General features: G+C 55.4%; 1 protein-coding gene and 1 pseudogene across 2 annotated transcripts in view; both read right to left on the reverse strand.

Moving 5' to 3' along the window:
- Positions 1 to 19,249, reverse strand: part of BCR (BCR, RhoGEF and GTPase activating protein) — a 136,459-nt gene that overhangs the window by 33,857 nt on the left and 83,353 nt on the right. For both annotated transcript variants that reach the window (XM_025400627.1, XM_025400626.1), the window contains exons 5-8: positions 13,379 to 13,486; positions 10,326 to 10,386; positions 8,799 to 8,851; positions 8,161 to 8,301 (exon numbers count right to left, since the gene is read on the reverse strand). In XM_025400627.1, coding sequence (XP_025256412.1) covers positions 8,161 to 8,301; positions 8,799 to 8,851; positions 10,326 to 10,386; positions 13,379 to 13,486 — 363 coding nt within the window. The remainder of the gene's footprint in view (positions 1 to 8,160; positions 8,302 to 8,798; positions 8,852 to 10,325; positions 10,387 to 13,378; positions 13,487 to 19,249) is intronic.
- Positions 17,542 to 18,519, reverse strand: LOC112633760 (annotated as a pseudogene).

Consider the following 19,249-nt stretch of genomic DNA (forward strand, 5'->3'; position numbering starts at 1 on the left):
GGGCCAGAAATGCAGCTCCCTCTCCAGCAGAGGCTCCCCACAACTCACCTCTGGGGCACCCTCGGCCTTCGGCAAGGCCAGTGAGTGTCACACTGGGTGCCTGTAGCACCCACATGCCAGCATGCCACATTGAGAGGACACAGGCTTGACTGTGGGGAGGATGTGGTCCCACTGGGGTGCGAGCTACAGGCCTGGGAGGCTCGGACAGTGGACTCAGCTGGTTCTGGGCTACTCTTTTGATGCTGCCACAGCCTCCCCAAACCCCCACCCACCTGTGCAACTCTTATCTGAGAGAAGCCCGAAAGCCACAGGCACCCCAGCATGTCACAGCATCATAGGCCCTGCTCACCTGGCCCCTGCCCTCCCAGCCCACACAGCACCAGCGCATAGCTGGCAGGCCCACATGGTGTGGCGTATGTCACTCCCTGCCCAGGAGATGTCCCTCTCAGAAGTGCTCAGCAACTTGGTCCCCGGCCTGGAATACAGGGCAGTTGGCCTTGAAATCAGCACAGGCTTCCCACATAGCCCACCCGAGTCATCCTCCAGGGCACACGGCAAGGGTGGGCCGGGGTCACAATCCTGACTGCATCCCAAAGCTGGCATAAGGCCACGTGGCTAGAAACCACTGTCCCCAATGCTCAGCATCTCACCAAGGGCAAACACTCCCAGCTGGAGCTGTGGGACAGAGAGGGCCAGGGCCTCAACGGCCCAGGACAGGGACAGCACCACACTTTGGAGAGCTGGCTTGCTGGCGCTGTGGGAGCCTGTGTGTGAGAAGGGCACAGGGGAAGATCCTATGTGTTCTGTGTCTGCGTCTCTGTGTGTCCCTTTGTGCATCTCCATGTCTCTGGGTGTGTTCATTCTCGTGTGAGTGTGAGCGCCTGAGCGTGTCCTTGTGCATGGAATCCCACACAGGCCTGTGGCCTGGGTAGGTGTGTGCCCGTGTGTCTCACTGTGTGTGTCTCCATGTTTCTATGTGAGTGTATTTCCAGGCAAGGGCAAGTCCCTGTGCGTGTCAGGCCTGTGTGTGTCCTGGTGCAAGTAACCCCGTGTGGGCGTGGGTCCGCGTGTGTGCTGCGGGGCAGGGCAGGGCAGTGGGACAGCAGGCCCCAGCTGGCAGGACAACACTCCCCTTGGGCAGCCCCCCAACATCCCAGGTGGGAAACACCAGCTGGAAGAAACACCACCTGTCTCCGTGAACAACTAAAATCATCATCCCCACAGGAGCCCCCAGAAAGCAAGGGCGGCCAGGACAGCCTGCATCTTCACTGTCACGAGCCCACCCTTCTCCTCTGTGACGATGACGCTGGCTACGCTCCTCCGTTTCTTGGAGCCTCTGTTTCCTTAAACATGGTGGAGTGAGAAAGACCTGTCTGGTGGTATGTTCTCAGGATTAAATGAAACTGTGACCTGCAGGGTCTCACACGGGGCTGTCACCCTTCACCATGTCCTCTGCAGGTGGGAATGTGACAGTCACAGCTTCCCGTGAATCACACCACTCACTCCTCACCAGGACACTACGAGGCAGGCACCATAACCCTCATTTCTACACACAAGGAAACTGAGGCCCTGTGAGGTTACATCATTATGTGCCTTCCGTCTTCCGAGGAGGGGGTCGTGTCAAGCTGGTGGGCGTGAGAAGGGGCACCTCCTTGCTAAGGGGTCTCCCCTCAGGCCAGCCACCTCCTCTAGCTGTCGCCAGTGCAACATCACCCGCCACCCCAGGCACAGCCTATCCAGGGCCTTCCCAGGAAGGCCAGTCTGGAAGAAGCACACTGTTAAGACTGAAAGTTTCTGTCCCCCTCAGAATTCATGCTGAGGCCCTAACTCCAACGGGCTGGTATCTGGAGGTGGGGCCTTTGCAAGGTGAGTAGGTATAGATGAACCCACAGGATGGGGTGAGTGTCCCCATAAGAAGAAGAAAGACAGGTCCTTTTCTCTCTCCATGTCCACTCCCAGGAAGGCCATGTGAGGATACAGGGGGATGGCAGCCGTGCTTCTTACTGCCCTCACCAGAACCTGACCCTGCTGGCACCCTGGCCCTGGATCTCCAGCCTCCAGAACTGTGAGAGGTAAAGGCCTGTGTGTGGGCCTCCCAGCAGACAGTGCTTTGTTACAGCAGCCTGAACCGACCAAGACATGCTCCAGCAATCAGAGACCACGGCTCCATGGAGATGCTAGAAATCTTCCCCAGGTACAAGAACTGCAGTTTGATCATCAACAAATCAGCAGGGCCTTGACTGGTGGGACAAGGAAAAGTTGCCAAAGATGCCCACGTAGCAGCTGAGAAAGTGGAGAAGGAAGACGGCCCAAGTGAAGACCAAGGTGGAGCTGTCAGCTGCTGGCTGGTGGGGGGGGGCCCTGAAGGCAGCCAGTGGCCTCAGCCCCCACTACCCTGCCCCCAGAGCAAAGCGCACACCCCTGGAGACCTGGCTGAGTGCCACTGAACTGGCTGCCACTGCCTGTCAGTGGCCCTGTCTATGCAGAGATGTGGCAGACTCCAGAGGTTCGGCAGTGGGACCAGGAGCAACGAGGGTCACCAGGCAGGCCAATACACACTGCAGCCGAGAATGAGGTCAAGGGTCCTGCTCGTCCTTCCCTCCCTCTCACTTGCTCTTGACTTGCCCTCCCTGCAGACTCTCTGGTCCCCAGGAAAGCCTCCCATGGCCAATCTGGCCCAGAAAGTTTCCTATGCCCTGAGAAACCCTATGCCAGGTAGAGGATAGGGTGGGGCCTGGAAAGAACAATGCTGGCTGATAGCCACAGTCAGGGTGGCTGGTAGCAGCTAGTATTTGCTGAGCTCTTTCTGGGTGCCAAGAAGGTGTGAAAAGAGCATGACGTAAAACATCTCATCTCACTCCACAGAACCCTCCCATGCAGCAGGCTCCAGCTTCACCACTGCCTGGAGAAGAAACAGCTCAGAGGTAAGCAACGTGCCCACGCTCCTGGAAGGAATTAGAACTTGGCCCAGACAAGTCGAGAACCCAAGCTTTGTTTGCCAATGTTTATGAAGGGCCCAGAAAGGCCTAGCCCTCGACATAGGCACTAGCCTTGCCATTACAGCTTCTGTTTGGTGTCCAGTGGAGCTGAGAACCCCACCCATCCCGTCTTCACCTCTGGGGTGGGCACTTCCCTCTCCGTAGCACCCCTGCAAACTTTGCCAACAGGTTCTGGCTTCTCCAACAGTTTTCCAACTCTTTTTTTTTTTTTTTGAGATGGAATTTTACTCTGTTGCCCAGGCTGGAGTACAGAGTGCAATGGCGTGATCTCGGCTCATGGCCACCTCCACCTCACAGGTTCAAGCAATTCTCCTATCTCAGCCTCCCGAGTAGCTGGGATTATAGGCACGTGCCACCACGCCCGATTAATTTTTGCATTTTTCGTGGAGACGGGGTTTCACCATGTTGGCCAGACTGGTCTCGAACTCCTAACCTCAAGTGATCCACCCGCCCTGGCCTCCCAAAGTGCTGGGATTACAGGTGTGAGCCACCATGCCCAGCCTGCTCTCCAGCTCCTTAATCATCAACTTAAAAACCTTGGTTCTCCTCTGCCCGAGCTTCACCATGTCTCAGCCTCAAGCCTGCACTGGTGGTACTTCCCTGCTCTAGGGCCTTCCTGCAGCTCCCGTTTGGACTGCTGCCGGTGTTCTTCCTACAAGAGGGGCCTCTGGGATCCCAGGCAGAGAAAGGGTATTGGAGGTCATTGCCTGGCTGGCTCTTGGGAAACAAAACATCCAAACTGGATCATCCACTACGCTGCGGAGTCCAAGCCGAGGGGGTGCTGAGCAGCACATGGTGCCAAGGCTCTGAGGAGACAGACAGGCAACCACGTGGGAAGTCACCCAGTAGTGGGGATCGGTTATCTAACTGTGAAGTTAATTCAGCTAAACAAATGAGCGCCACCCACCAGCCCTCAGAACCCAGGCCTGGAAAGAAACTGTGCCTGCGGGATCCTCTGATCCTGTTATTTTGGGGAGGCTAAGGAGGGCATTCTCCTGGCAGCACCTGTGGCTCATGGCCCCCAGGTGTGCTTGGGCCAGGATGCTGGGAAGCCGGAGCACCTGCTGGCCACCATTCAGCATCAGGGAGCCACCTGGAATGCAGCCCAAAGTCACTCTTCCCCAAAAAGCACAGCCCTGGAGCCGTGCGATGTGGCTGAAAAGGGCCATGAGATTACAAGAGCCACAGTGAGGGTCTGGGGCTGGGGTGGCTGACCCTGCACAGGGCTCACATCTGGGCCTCTCCTCAATGCCAGACTTGCCCAGGCTCAGCAGGTAGCAATGGGCCGCCTCCCAGGAGGCCCAGTAGTTACTGCAAGAGAACCTCGAAACACCCAGGCCGACAGAGGCAGCTTTCCTCTTGACATCAAATGCCAGGGAAGCCAGAAACAGCCCCAACCCCTTGACGCACTCCCAGCAGCAGTAGCAGCAGCAGGGAATGGGGTAGTGTGCAGAGCTGAAAGGGACATCTCCTCCTCTTTCCTACCTCCAGGTAGTGCAGGCACAAGAGGATGGGTGGAAACGTCCTATTGGCTCACAGAGGAGTAAGGGAACCAGAGTAACACACCCGAGGGGCAGACAGGTGACCAGGGGGCCTGTGGCCTCACTCGCATCCTGGCTTAGCTACTTAGTGGCTGTGTGACTGTGGGCAAGACCCTCAACCTCTCTGAGTCGCAGTTTCCTCATCTGTAAAAGGGAGATCACCTCTGACCCCAGAGTTGTCATGAGATCTCAGAGGCACGGTTCCTTTCTCCCTTTGAGAACTTGACACTCCATGGCATGTACCAAACTAAGAGATGGGCAGAAGAGAAAAGCTCAGGCCCCACCCCTGGCTGCAAATTCTAAGAGGAAGTAGCCTGGAGCTCCTGCCCCCCTTTCCTGGCTAGTGACGTCAGGGGAGCTTGCCCGTCACCTCCAACACAGATGGCGGCATGCAGGCAGGTCACCACCCCTCACTTTCATAAAGTCCCTCTCAGGCTGTGAAACCTTTTCAGTCTCAACACCCAGTGGAGGGGCCACGGACCCTGCATCATTGCCCTCAGAGAGCCCGGGCACCCAGGGAAGCAAAAGGGTGTCCCCAAATCAGTACACTGTTAGCAGTGAGTGAGAGCGGAACCTGACAGGGCTTCGCCCATCTGGCATCTTTCTTTCTGCATCAAGGACTGCAAACCCATTGGGCAGTGCCAGAGGATACTGAGGAGCATGTCCAGGCTTGGAGTGCCCAACTGATTAGCAGCATCTGCCCCAGGAATGGCAGGGGCTGGGGCACAGCACAGGCATCTGTCTATCATCCTGGCTTAGCCACCATCAAGCCACCTCCCTTAACATGCCTCGGATAGAAAGCTCTGAATGAAGGGGTGCTGGTCAGACTCACAGTGACTTTTCTAGAGTCATTAGTCCTCCATCTTGCTTTGCAGTTGAGGCACCCAGGTGACCCCTCCTCTATGAGCAAATGCCCCTCCACCAGGGTGAGGTGCTGGGGAGGATGCAGATCCAGGCCCTTGCCTTTGTGAAGCGCCCAGCCCTTCTTTTTTTTTTTTGAGACAGAGTCTCGCTCTGTTGCCCAGGCTGGAGTGCAGTGGCACGATCTTGGCTCACTGCAACCTCTGCCTCCCAGGTTCATGAGATTCTCCTTCCTCAGCCTCCCGAGCAGCTGGGACTGCAGGTGCCCACCACCATGCCCAGCTAATTTTTTTGTATTTTTAGTAGAGATGGGGTTTTAACCGTGTTAGTCTGGATGGTCTCGAACTCCGGACCTTGTGATCCACCTGCCTCGGCATCCCAAAGCACTGGGATTACAGAGGTGAGCCACTGCGCCCAGCTGTGCCCAGCCGCACCCAGCCCTTTTTAAATTACACTTCCTCCTTGGTGGTCCTGAGATGTGGCCATGGGTAAGCATGGAAGTCAGTCCCCATGGGGACGGATGCAGGAACGAGGGCCTGGGTGCCAACTTCTAGGCAACATGGCATTTTTCTCAGTTCCCCAAAGCAGTGGATTCCAATGATCCAAGCGCCGAGAAGGCCCTTCCTTTTCTCTAGGGATGCTAAATGGCAGCTGGAGTTGCAGGGAGCAGACTTGGCACAGGGGAAGCCATGGGAAAAAGGACGCCCATGGCCACCTCCCAGGAGGTCAGAGCGCTCATAAGAGAACAGTCGGTAGAAAAGAAAGAGCAGGCGTCTCAGGAGGGTAGGGCGAGCCTGGCAGGAACCCACCCAGCACATGGAGGCTTAGGAGAAGCAAACCCAACATCCACTTAGATCTGTGTGGACTGCCCACAGGTTTGTCACAGGTTTTCTCTCCTTCTGTGGCCCTGAGCCAGGGAAGAGAACCAGGGGCAGGGCCCGGTTGTTGCTCCAAGAAGCAAGATCTGATCCCCCACCACTCCCAGGTCCCAGCCACGGGATGATCAGCTGGGGAACACCTGCACTGCTCAACGCCTCCCCTGGGAGGTGCCACGGACCCACTTCCGCCTTCAAAGGGCTGAGACTGCCAAGGAGCCAACACGGATGGCCAGGACTGCCACTAAATCATACCCATTTGGGAGCCCAGGTGCCCAATGAGGTGGGGTCATGTTCCCATCCTGCTGCAAAGACAAGGAATAGGCCCAGCTGGGAGAAGCTCTAGGCCACCCAGTGGGTCGGTCCTCACGATGCTGGCATGGGACCCTGAGTCTGCCCAGCTCCAGGGCTTGGACAAGCTGGAGGGTTGAATGGAGCGGACAGCTCCTTCCTCCTCCATGCCCTTCCTGGGCCAGGCCCACCAGGAGAAACTTGACCAAGTCCCTCACTCCAGGTCAACTCTGATTAGACTCTGGGTACTCAGAGTACCCTTCCCAAAGTGGTGTGCGGCAGAGGGGGCTGACAGCTGCCTGCCTGATGGCCCAGGGCAGGAGGAGCAAGCCCCATGTGCTGGGCAGGTCCACCCTATGGGGGCCCTGAGGACAGGGCCTGTGTCCTTGGCACACTGCCAACCACATGGCACACGAACAAGAAGAAAGAGTAGGAGACGGTCTTTTTGTTTTTTGTTTTTTTTTTGAGATGGAGTTTCACTCTGTCGCCCAGGCTAGAGTGCAGTGGTGAGATCTCGGCTCGCTGCAAACTCCGCCTCCTGGATTCAAGCGATTCACCTGCCTCAGCCTCTCGAGCAGCTGGGATTACAGGCACCTGCCACTGTGCCTGGCTGATTTTTGTATTTTTAGTAGAGACGGGGTTTCACCATGTTGGCCAGGCTGGTCTCGAATTCTTGATCTCATGATCCACCCGCCTAGGCCTCCCAAAGTGCTGGGATTACAGGCATAAGCCATGGTGCCCAGCCATGAGGTGGTTCTCAGAGGCAACTACAGTCAGGTTCATGCCCATTCTGTGTCCTGCCTGGGCGAGACAGCTCCTGTCCCTGCATGAGACCCCTGACGCCATGGGTCAGCTCCCCTCGCCTCAGCGCTACTTCTGACAAAAGCTGCTCCCCCTGGACACCGGCTCCCCAGCTTGCACGCCTCGGCCATTCTCAGTAGCTGCTACCTGCCTGGGAATGAAACAGCCTCACTATGTGCCAGGCCCCGCCCAGGAAGGCTCAGAGCAGCACGGGCACAGGCCGTCCCTGCTCATCGATGACGTGCACACAGAATACGTCAGCGATAGGGGGAACGGGAAGGAGAGTCTTCCCAGAGGAAGACATGAAGTGCTTCATCCAGTCTCACATCACAGACACAAACCACGAATCCCCCTTTCTAATCCTTAAACCCGACGTTAACTGTTTTTTAATGAAAGCACTCAGGAGGAAGTAGGAGGATTCCAGGCAGACAAAATGCCATCCTCCTACTCACCTCCTTCGCACAGGTCTCCTTGGCTGGGGAGCCTGAGCTGGCAAGAGTGTGGGGGATTAAAAAAAGGGGTCCCTGGACATAACCCACAATGACAGAAAAGAAAAGAGGTGGCTGAGTGAGGCATGGTGATGGCTGCTGCCTGGAGAGTATGGTGCATGTGGGGTCGCAACTGCACCCAGACACCTTCCACATGGGACTGAGTGTGCTGCCAAACTCACCAATCCCAAAAGGCAAGGTCTGCTGAGGACCAGGAGGGGCTCCAGGCCTCAGATCGAGGGTACCCTGCATGCCCCCAGCTCAGCAGGCTGGGCGGACCCAAGCCATCCCCTGCCACGCTCACCTCTCCCTTCTTCACCGTCATAGACTGCCGTCGGGGTGTGATCTCCTCGTTGATGCTGGACAGGAAGTTCTGTGAGATGCGGAGGGCATCCTGCAGCAAGGGGTGGTCGGGGTGGCTGGCAGGAGTATGTTTCAGCAAGTCCTGCCCCAGGAAGAAAGATTCGAGTTAGACACAGAGGAGCACTGACACCTGCCACTGTGTGCAAAGTGCAGACACAAAATGCAGACGGAGCCCAGAGCACCAGCTCCCTCAGTGTCACCACTGCCTCTCTCACATGGGCATGGGCTTTGCGGACAGAGCTTGTGTGAGCACCGTTCTGGAAGCAGGTCCTAGATGTGTTCCAGCAAACCCACGCTGCATGCACACGGCCAAGAGGGGCTCCTCTTGGATCTAGGGCAGGGTTTCTCAACCTCAGCACTGCTGACATTTTGCGTGGAGTAATTCTTTGTTGAGGGGCAAGAGAGAGCTGTCCTTTGCACTACAGAATGTCCAACACCATCCCAGGCCTCTACCCATTAGAGGCCAGTAGCACCCCCTTGGCTGCAGCTATGACAACCAAAAAAGGTCTCAGAACTTTGTTGCTGTGTGTGCCTGAGAGGGCAGTTTTGGTCCCAGTCTGGAGGGGCGCTGTGACTCACATGGAGGACCAGCGTGCTCCTTGTCACACGGTCCACAGGCTTGTAGAGTAGAGCTGTGGAGAGAGAGGGGTGGTGAGAGAGGCTGCACATGGAGAAGCACACCAGCTGCCTGACCACCCTCGGTACAAGGGTGAGTGGGGAGGGGGCTGCCCCACCCTCCACAGGCGCCATCTCCCCTCTGCGCAGTGACAAGGGCAAGGCTAGAGCACCCACCTGGAACGCTTTAAGTCTAGGACATTCACTGCATGCAGAGTCCAGAGCAGCTGTCAGACCCAAGCCTGCACGGCTGGCTCGGTGACAACAGCTAAAAAGGCTCAGCACTGCCGCTCCTCTAGCCTGAGGTCAGGGAGCCCACCCTGGCAAGGTTGGGCTGGGGAGGTCCCCAATTCTGGAGAGAGACCTGCTCCCTGGCCCAGAGGGTAAGCTGAGCAAACCGCTTAGCTGCTCTTACCATCAATCCCGAGACATTTCAGACGCCTGACTCTGAGACGGGCAGAAACCCACTCAGATGCCAACACAACTCTTGGTTTGACAGGTTCTCTGGTGACCTGCCTGCCCGAGGACACCCGAACTCCAGAGGCACATGAGCCCCACTGCAGTGGGAGCAGCTCCCTGGCATGGCAGAAGCCCTGGCCAGCCTCAGCCACCTGTGCTTCTCCATGATGACAGTGAGCGTGGCCAATCCCAGGCACGGATGCTTACGTGTGTTCTGAGACATGCCTCCCACAACCAGCGTAAGGCACACATCGCTATTTTCATTTTGCAGATGGGGAAACTGAGGTTTGGGGCAAAAAGCTCCAGGGCCTGCTGTTCTCTGCAAATGTAACTATTCACAACACCCTCACAACTAAAGTAAGAAGTGACTGATAATTCCTGATACCACTTTCCCAACAACTCTGGACTCAATCCCTGCCCAGCCACGTACAGCTGTGCTGTGCACAGATTACTTTATGACTAAACTTGTCATCAGCAAAAACAGAAAATAAAATCCTTTTTACAGCCGGGTGCGGCAGCTCACGCCTGTAATCCCAGCACTTTAGGAGGCCAAGGCACTTGAGGTCAAGAGTTCAAGACCAACCTGACCAATATGAGGGAAACCCTGTCTCCATTAAAAATACAAAAATTAGCTGGCCGTGGTGGTGTGTGCCTGTAATCCCAGCTACTCGGGAGGGTGAAGCAGGAGGATCACTTGAACCCAGGAGGCGGAGGTTGCAGTGAGCCGAAACTCTGCCTCAAAAAAAAAAAAAAATCCTCCTTACAAGGCCACTGGGGTCAACAGGATGACATTTAAGTCAATTTAAGCAGCACCTTGTTGCTACTCTTGGTGGCGAACTGGTACTGATGGTATCCTTCCCTGCCCTCCCTGAATTGTTCTTTCCTCGTCCCCACTCTATTTGAAGAGCAGAACAGGGAAGGTGCCAAGGGGTAACCCAACTGGGCACTGTGTCTGCTTTTCCATGACGCCCCCTCTGCCAGCAGCAGCCTCCCTGACAAGGGCACACAGAGACCTCAGCATGCAGAACTCACTTTCTAGAGAGTTCTTGGTCGTTGGATCCTTGGCATCTTTGTTGCTTCTGGCTCTCAGGTTCTGCAGAGAGAAAAGCGCATGTTCGCACAGATGACAGAGCAGCTTTGATGCAGAACGTTCCCCCTTTGGCAGCAGTTTCAGCTTTCCCTCCTCACTGCAACAAACCCCAGGCGCATTCTGAGCCGAGACTGAAATCACAGGGTGTGCAGGGACACACGAGCAAGCTGAGCATGCAGGATGCCCTGGATGCTGCGGTCTACCTGGGACAGGGCTTCTCTGCCAGGGCACCGTTGACATTTTGGGCTACAAATTCTCGAAGCAGCTTTCCTGGGCACCATAGGGTGCTGAGCAGCTGCCCTGGCCTCTACCTATAGGTACAGGAGCATGCCTGCCTTCCTGCTGTTGTGACATCCAAAAATGTCTCCAGGCATTGCCAAGTGTCCCTTGTGAACAAAATCATGCCTGGCTGAGATCCTCTGACACAGAGAATCCTGTAAATGGAGGCCAACAGGAGCATGCTCCTAAACACACGTCACTGTTTTCTTGGGGCAATTAGACAGCATGCAGGGGGCTGGTGGTTCAGAAGAGCACTCATATTTGGAGACGGCCAGGGCAGGCCCACCACTGCAGACTGACACTGGATTATAACTCCACCTGCCCTCTCCGGATTTGCAAGTGTACTTACTAAAAAATGAGGTGCTAAGATTCCCAGGGCAAAAGCAGGGCTTGTAAGTGAACAGCCTAGGCTGTTTTGATACAACTGCGTTGAAAGCATCACTAAAGAAATGTAGAATAAAAGATCCTGTGTGCCTAAAATCCTCTGGGAAGGAGCTGAGATTAATTTCTGGTACTAAGCTTCTGAACAAAAGCATAAACAGCAGAGACGGAAGAGGTTCTGAGGTTGCTCTGCCAACCTCTTGTGCTGCAGGAAACATCTCAAGACCAAAAGACAGTGTTTTCCAGCTCACTGGGGCCAAACGCTGCCATGCACTTTGGTACCTTTCCTGAGAGTTTAACAGCCCTCGCAGTGATTTTTCCTCTGTACATCTGACTCAGCAGTTCCCAAAGGGTGTGAGGGGGTGGGAGAGCCACACAAAAGACTGCAAAAACCAGGTGCTGGGCTCACACGAGCCTGGGAGGCGGCCCACGTATCCGTGGACAGTGCTATGCTTGGGAGTTATCTAGGAGCTCCAGGAACACCTGCCTCAAGAAAACTTATGAGTTTGGTTTAACCCTGTATTTCCCAAACTGGCCTGACTCCCAAAGCCCTTTTCATGTAATTCTTATTACCCACTGTCTGGAGAGCTGGCGTTCCATGGAACCAGTTCTAATGATGCTGCCCATCTCTCAGGACTGTCCCAGGAGAAGATGGACACTACTCCACTCCTTCCCGTACTTGAGGGTGATCCTCGAACTCCCATGCCTGAGCACTGACCCCCTACACCTCCACAGGGCTTGCTGCTTTCTCTTCCTTGAGTTTGACTCTGCTGTCTTTGGGTGGCTCCAATTCTTCTGGGTCTTTTTTGAAACACCGAGAACCAAAGTGCAAGTCGCCCTGATGGTGCAGGTGCCACAAACCTTCACGGTGGGTCGGTTTGCAGCTGGTCCTGAGCCCCATCCCACTCCCCGCATTTCAGCCACAGCTCAGAATCCACCGGTGCATGGGTGGTGGGACCACGTGATCCCCAGGTGGCGTCCCATGGTGTTTCCTCCCTCCTCTGCAGAAACCTGTCCAGGTGAACTTAAACTTGTCCACCTAACTGTAACCTGCTCTTAAAAAATCAGGTCCCTGATTTGTCAGGGTCACTTGAAATTCGGTGCCATCATTCCAGCTGTTGGGGAGGAGGGTTGCTAGTTTAATGAAAAAGGAGAAGAGAATAGATTGAATGGTCCAGAGGGAGTCTGGCAGTGGGGAGGGAGCTGCAGCCCCAGATGCATGCAGAGCCTGTTACCAGCAGCACCTGGCGGAGCAGGGTGCCCCACAGACTCTGGAGGAACAGGGCGGCAGGTACTGTCACCACTGGAGACATCAGAGCGAAGCCCGTGATGCTCCATCCTGCAATAAACAATAAGAAGGCACAAAGCCTCAGGAACAAAGCCTAGGGGTGACAGCTGAGGGTGTGTCCCAGCAAGGGTGACCGCATTCAGTCCCTATTTCTAGTGCGCATGTCTCTTTCTAACCCTGCGGTTCTCACCTGGAGGGCTTTCTCCTCAGAACCCTTGCTGGGTGGGGGAAAGCCAAGTCAGAAGGCAAAGCTACAGTGAGATGGGGGGCTCATGAAGCACCAAGGGACCCCGAAGAGGAAAACATTGCAGAGTGGCCACCAGGCAGACAGGCTGGGGAAGGGCAGGAAGAACCCCAGTCTGGAGAGTGCAGACCCAGGGGTGCGGCTGGCTTCTGCCTGAACGGCCCATTCATGGTCTCTGTTTCTGAATGAGTCTTTCGAGACCCTGGGTGCTAACACTGTATGGTTTGAGGTTTCAGCTTCCTGGGGCTAAATGCAGGCAGGGAGTCAGCAACCTCTCAGACCCAGGGCCTGGGGTAGTGCAGCTCCAACCTGTCGCTTTGCTCCTGCACGTGAGTCTACAAAGCACAGGTGACATGAGCCCTCACCCCATGGCATTAGCCCCTCAATGCTTCCTCAATGCTCTCAAGGTCTGGCAGGCTAGAAAAGGAAAAGTGGGACACCTCCAGGCTTGCCTCCAGTGCCAGGTACAAAGTCAGCCTCAGGACTCCTATGGTGAGAGCTGTTAATGGGCAGAACTACAGACACCCCTCACTGCAGATAGACAGTGCAGTGTCCCTGGAACCCGGCCAACCCCCAGAATCAGGCCCTCGCCCCTGGGGAGGCCGGACACCCTGTGGGCTGCTCCTTCTGTCTGGGCACAACAGCATCCCCAGCATAGGGCTGATGCAATGAACCCAACAGAATCTGGAAACAGCTGCGGTTCACGACCAGATCTTGATCTGGTGCACTCTGTTCTCCTGGGGAGGTGGAGGGTACAGGTGGGAGTCAGCGGTGCACCTGTCTGAAGAGCATCAAGGCATTACCTCAGAGATTTCTGCAAACTGAGCATTGGCCTGACAGCACTTCTCAGCCATTTCCATGGCAACTCCGTAGTTGTCCACAAAGGCCCGGTACACACCCAGCTGGCTGGCCTGAGGGGGAGGAAGGAAGAGAGAGTGGGACAGGTGCTGCTGCTCCCCCACCTTTCGGAAGAGCAGGCTCCTGTGCACAGCTCTGCAGAAACTCCAGGGGCAGCAGACGGCTCACAGGCTGCAGAGGCCTCGGCGCTTCCGTGCTGCTCCCTCCCACCTGCTCCCCTCCCCACGCACCCAGCACACTTCCCGCTCCCAAAATGACATGCTGAGAAGTGACTCACAGCACCAGGCAGGTAACAGTTCCCTTCCAGAGCTACTTATTCCTCCCACCCCATTCGCTGAAATGGTGCTATGAGCGGCAGCTGAAGTTCAAGATTGTCAGTGAATCTGGACAAGTGTCTGCACACAGCACCTTCTCATTCTGGCTGCAGGAGTGTACCCTGGACACGGAGGTCACCCCCCATCCCACCCATGGTGTTCCACGCCATGTCCAGTCCCTTCAGACACATAAGAAATGCCAAGTCCGGCTGCTTTTGCAGAGAAGAGCCTCCTGCTGCACAGACACGAGCCCATCCGGGGCCTGGTGAGGGTGCTCAGGTGTCATGCTGCACACCTGGCGGGGGAGACTGGCTGTAAGGCGAGAAATGTTCTGTTTGTTCTTTATTAAACCAATGGCAATAAGAGCGCTCCTCACTGCTCAGACACGCACTCAATTCAGCAACAATTTGCCTTGTGTGTGAGTGCGGCAGACACCTCCATCTCTGGGCCCCACAACACCTTTATGGGCAGCGAGGGAAAAACCAGCAAACCCAGGCCTGGGGAGTGTAAGGGCAGACCAAGGGACACACTGGTTAGGGTTGGAGACTCCCACTGTAGTTGACTGCAAGCTGGAAGCCCAAGGCATTCACGGCTCCTGGCATTTGTTTTGTGTCAAACCTAAATTTTATTTCCATGTGCATTTGCATCTATATTGAATTTTATGTTTCTACAGATGACAATCCCAGATGCTGGATAAACCAGGCATCCTTGGCACTGTCTGATATTCTGGCCCTGCTCCCTACAGGGGCTGCAAGAAGGGGCTTAGAGTGTACGAGGAAAGGGTAGCAGCCGGAAGACACCTGCCAGGCCCCTGCCATGCTGACCGCCCGGAGGAGTCCTTGCACCCTCCAATTCTAGGTTCTTCCTCATCCGTGCAATGATGAGGCCCAGAGCTCTTCCTTCTTTCCCTCCTCTGCAAGTCACTGAGTGCCTCCCAGTCAAACTAAGGGCCTGCTTTAGGCCTTGTCACCACAGTGGTAAACAATTCAGACACAGCGCTGCCCTCCGAAGCTGGTGTTCTAACAGGAGAGCGCTTATAAACACATGCATGAACACACACAAGGAATGTAATGGCAGATGGTTACAAGCGGGACACGGGCTGAGAGCGACGAGGCTGCTTTCAAGAATGTGGTCAGGACCAGGACAGCCTCTCAGAAGAGCTGACAGCTGAGCAGGGTCTCGGGGGTCTTGGGAGGAGGACTCCTTTCAAGACTTTTCCTCCCTCCTGCTCCAGGAGCTCACATCTTCCACGTGGCTTGTGAGAAGTTCTAAGCAATTCCTTCCCACATTTTTCGCTAATCAAAAACGTGCCTCCGGATCTGATGCACTGAGAAGCACACAGCCTCGCTGCTGTGGTACTGTTACACAGAACGTGAAGCTATTCCTGAGGAAACTGGCAAACCCGAGCAGGTCTGTGCCCTTCAAAAAATGTCAAGGTTGGCTGGGCATGGCAGCTCATGCCTGTAATCCTAGCACTTTGGGAGGCCGAGGCAGGCAGATCACTTGAGGTCAGGAGTTCAAGAACAGCCTGGTCAACATGGCAATACCCTGTTTCTACTGAAAATACCAAAATTGGCCAGGCGTAATTGCAGATGCCTATAATCCCGGCCACTTGGGAGGCTGAGGCAGGAGAATCGCGTGAACCTGGGAGGTGGAGGTTGCAAGGACCCGAGATCGCACCACTGCACTCCAGTCTGGGTGATACAGCGAGACTCCATCTCCAAAAGAAAAAAAAAAAAAAGGCAGGGTGCAGTGGCTCACACCTGTAATCCCAGCACTTTGGGAGGCTGAGGCGGGCAGATCACCTGAGGTCAGGAGTTCAAGACCAGCCTGGTCAACATGGTGAAACCTCGTCTCTACTAAAAACACACAAAAAATTAGCTGGGCGTGGTGGTGCACGCCTGTAGTCCCAGCTACTGGGGAGGCTGAGGCAGGAGAATCGCCTGAACCCAGGAGGCAGAGGTTGCAGTGAGCCAAGATTGCGCCACTGCACTCCAGCTTGGGTGACAGAGGGAGACTCTATCTCAAGGGAAAAAAAAAAAAAAAGTCAAGGTCATGGAAGACAAGCAAAGTCTAAGGAACTGGTACAGATTGAAGGAGACTAGAGAGATGTGACAACCAAGTACATAACATGATCTTAAACCGGGGCCTGAATCAGGGAATGAAAACAGCTGTGAAGAACGCAACTGTTAACTTGGGGGAAATTTATATGAACTACATATTAAATAATAGTATCTTATGAATGTGAAATTTCCTGAATTTGACAAATTGTACTGTGGGTTATAGGAGAGAATATCCTTGTTCTTAGCAAATATACAATGAAGTATTCAGGGGGCAAAACATCTTGTGCTTGTGTGTGTGTGTGTATGTGCATGTGCATCTGTGTGTGCACAGAAAGAGATAAAGCAAATGTGGCAAAAAGTTACAATCAGTGTATCTGGGTGAAGGCTATACTAAAGCTCTTTGCCCCATTCTTACAGCTCTCCTGTAAGTTTGAAATAATTAGAAAAATAAAAACTCTGAGTTGTGAAAACTTCAGCCAGAAACATAACCCAGAGCAGGGAAGTCAGCCCGCACAGCCCCACAGGAGGAGGTGGCAGGAGCCGCATTTGAGTCTGGCTTTCTGAACCACTGGACGAGGATCACGAGTTTCTGGGCTTGGAAGAGGCACCGGAGCTGGGCAGGGCACTGTGAGCTCCTTTGGTTCTAAGACTTGTCCAACTGGGAAGCCTGAAGGAGCGATGCTGGGCCAACCCTACTGAGCTGGTCATGGGGACAAGGGCAGGCACTGGGCCTATCTGTCCTTGGGGAGTCCCCAGCATCCAGCCCAGGTTGAACACACATGAGTACTCAGCTCATGGTTTTGGGGAACAACTTCCCACTGCAACCCCAGCCTCTCCCCCGAGTCTTCCGGCTGCATCATCTGACACATGAAGGTACCTCAAGGCCTCCAGGGAAGCCAGCGGAAACTTCCCAAAGTTAAATTCCAGTGTTCCTGAGATATTAAAATTTTTAAAAAGTCTCTGAGTGATTTCCGAATATTATTTGGGGAAGAGCTCTGGATATGTGTTTTTTTTCCCCAACACCACGATTCTCCGTTTCTCAGGAGGGCGGCAGGCCAAGTCACGTCCGCTAGGTGTTTGCTTTTTTTTTTTTCCTGTGAACAATTGAACAATCAAGCTTTATTTTTACAAAAATGAAAATTGTAGCATGTCTCAACAGCCAGATTGAGTCAGGGCTGGCTCAGAACTCACTCAGAACTGCTGGGTCCCCTTTGCCCTTTCTTGTTTTCAAGGCAAAACCAGGCCACGGTGCCCCAGGAATGAACCCTTGGCCCCGAGAGGTTAATCAAGGGTGAGGTCTGGCTGGTGCCAGCCAGCTACTGGCAGCCTCATCCTTCTTTCCAGGAAGGGGCAGAAAGGAACCATCTGGGAAGGTGGGAGCATCTCACCTCACTCCGTAGGCTATCGTGGCTCTAACAAGGGATGTAGAATGGGCCTCACCAGGCCAGATCCTTGCTCTGGCCAAACAGGGTCGCAAAGCCCGGGTTCAGCCTCATTCCTCTAAAGCAGCAGGTCCTGCCTCTCCAACAGGTTCCTGGGAGGGACTGCATCTCTGGTAAGCCCCAAAGCCCCAGGAGTCAGAAGCCTCTAGTGTAAGGTGCCTGAGCACCGGGGTCACAGGCCCAGGAGGACAGTGGGGCAGTGGGGAGGAGCTATCACTGTACCCTCCAGGCAAGAGAGGTCCCTGACTCGCTGGTCTCCTTGGCCCACAGGCAGGGGTGGCCCTGACAGTCATGGGTTTTGAAAATCCAGGACGTGGAGGTCATAAGACAGTGCAGCATAGAGATGCTTGGTGGTGAGACGCAGGCAGTACACAGGGCTGCTGGAGGGGGTTGATGTCAGCGGGAAGGTGTACAGGCAGCCGCAGGCCCTTTGGCACCGGTCTCACAGCTGTACAACACTGTAGTAGGAGGAACCTGTGGCCAGCAAGTGGTTGCCATCTGTCTGCAGACAGTACAGGGTGCTGCTGTGGGGCTCCTCCCACTCCATGACACCTTTCCGGACACTGGTGCAGAGGTCCCAGTAGCGAACGTAGGTGTCATAGCCACAGGATAGCAGTGTGAAAGGGGACTCATACATGACAACCAGCACCCCAGCCCCTGGGAGAAAGTCACTGCCCAAGTATGTCATCAGCTGCCCACTGTTGAGGTCCCAGACTCTCTCTCAGGGGTGAGAAGTGCCCGCAACAAGCCGTCCCTGTCACAAAAGAGCTGAGTAATGGGCTGATAGCAATGGACCAGACTCAGTCTTCAATCTGGATGGTGTGTAAACACTGCTCCAGCCAGCCTGAGGCCAAAGGCCACACCTTGGCCATCCTGTCCCTGGAGCCACTCACAGTGATGCCCCCTTTGCAATCCACACAGTTCACCTCCTGTCCATGAGCCGAGTACTTGACAGTGAAGGTGCTGTGAATCTTACCAACGCCAATCTTCCCATCTCCTTCTGCACTGACAATATGCAAGCTGGCCAGCACAAAGTGGCAAATGTCCTCATCATGCCCAGCAAAGACTCCCAGAGCAGGTCGCAGCCGGTGAAGGGCCGTAGCCAGCGGCACACCTGGGCCAGGCAGCCGAGGGCCCGCATGTCCAGGTGAGAGCAGGTGAGCAGCAGCAGCACCTCCGGCAGGCGCCAGAGCGTGGACCCTGCAGCCGGGCAGGCGGCAGACTCCCGAGCTGCTGCCGCCTCCTCCTCCCTGGCTGCCACGGCCATGGCCGCCCCTGTCCCGGAGATGTAGGCCCAAGCCTGACCCCCTCGTCCTTGTGCTCTTCTCAGCCTGGCGCCCTCCCAATGCCTAGCCCTGACTCTCCATTCCTCCTTCTTCCCATACTCTTCCATGTGCCTCCTTCCCGGCCCCTGAGCTCCCCTCATCTCTTCTGATAATGCCTCTTGCCCCTTCCTCCATGCTTCCGCCTCCCTGTTTCCTCTCTTGGGCATGCCCTCGCTCCTGCCTCAACCCCCAGCCCCACTGTCTTCTTCGCCGTCTGCGGCCCGGGCTTCCCTTCCGCCCCGCTTCCTCTTCCTCCTTGCCCCTCTCGCTCGCTTTTCCCTTCCTCTTCCCCTTCCTTCACTTCCCCCTCACCACTCTCCCTTTCTGCAGCTTCCTTGCCTCTACGCCCCCCGCCCTCGCCCAGGCCACCGTTGGTGGGGGCGGGGGGGTTCCTGACGCGGAGCCCAGCCTGAGCCACCACCCTCCACTAGGTTTAAAACTGCTGACACACACAGGGAGAAATTGGGGGGGGGCCTTCAAAGATGGAGGGGGCAGCATATATCAAAATACAGCCTCCTGCTCTCTGGCCATGGCGGGAAGAGCCCCAGGAAGCAAGAACTGGAACAAAGTAAGTGCCTTGTGTGTTCCTCAAGCCTTAGCTCTGGCTTGGAGTTTGGGGGTTCTGCAGCACAGGGTGGCAGAGGGAGGGGTCCCCCTACAGGAAAGCCACAC

Source organism: Theropithecus gelada, chromosome 10, assembly GCF_003255815.1.
Source record: "Theropithecus gelada isolate Dixy chromosome 10, Tgel_1.0, whole genome shotgun sequence".
NCBI classification, from domain to species: Eukaryota; Metazoa; Chordata; class Mammalia; order Primates; family Cercopithecidae; genus Theropithecus; species Theropithecus gelada.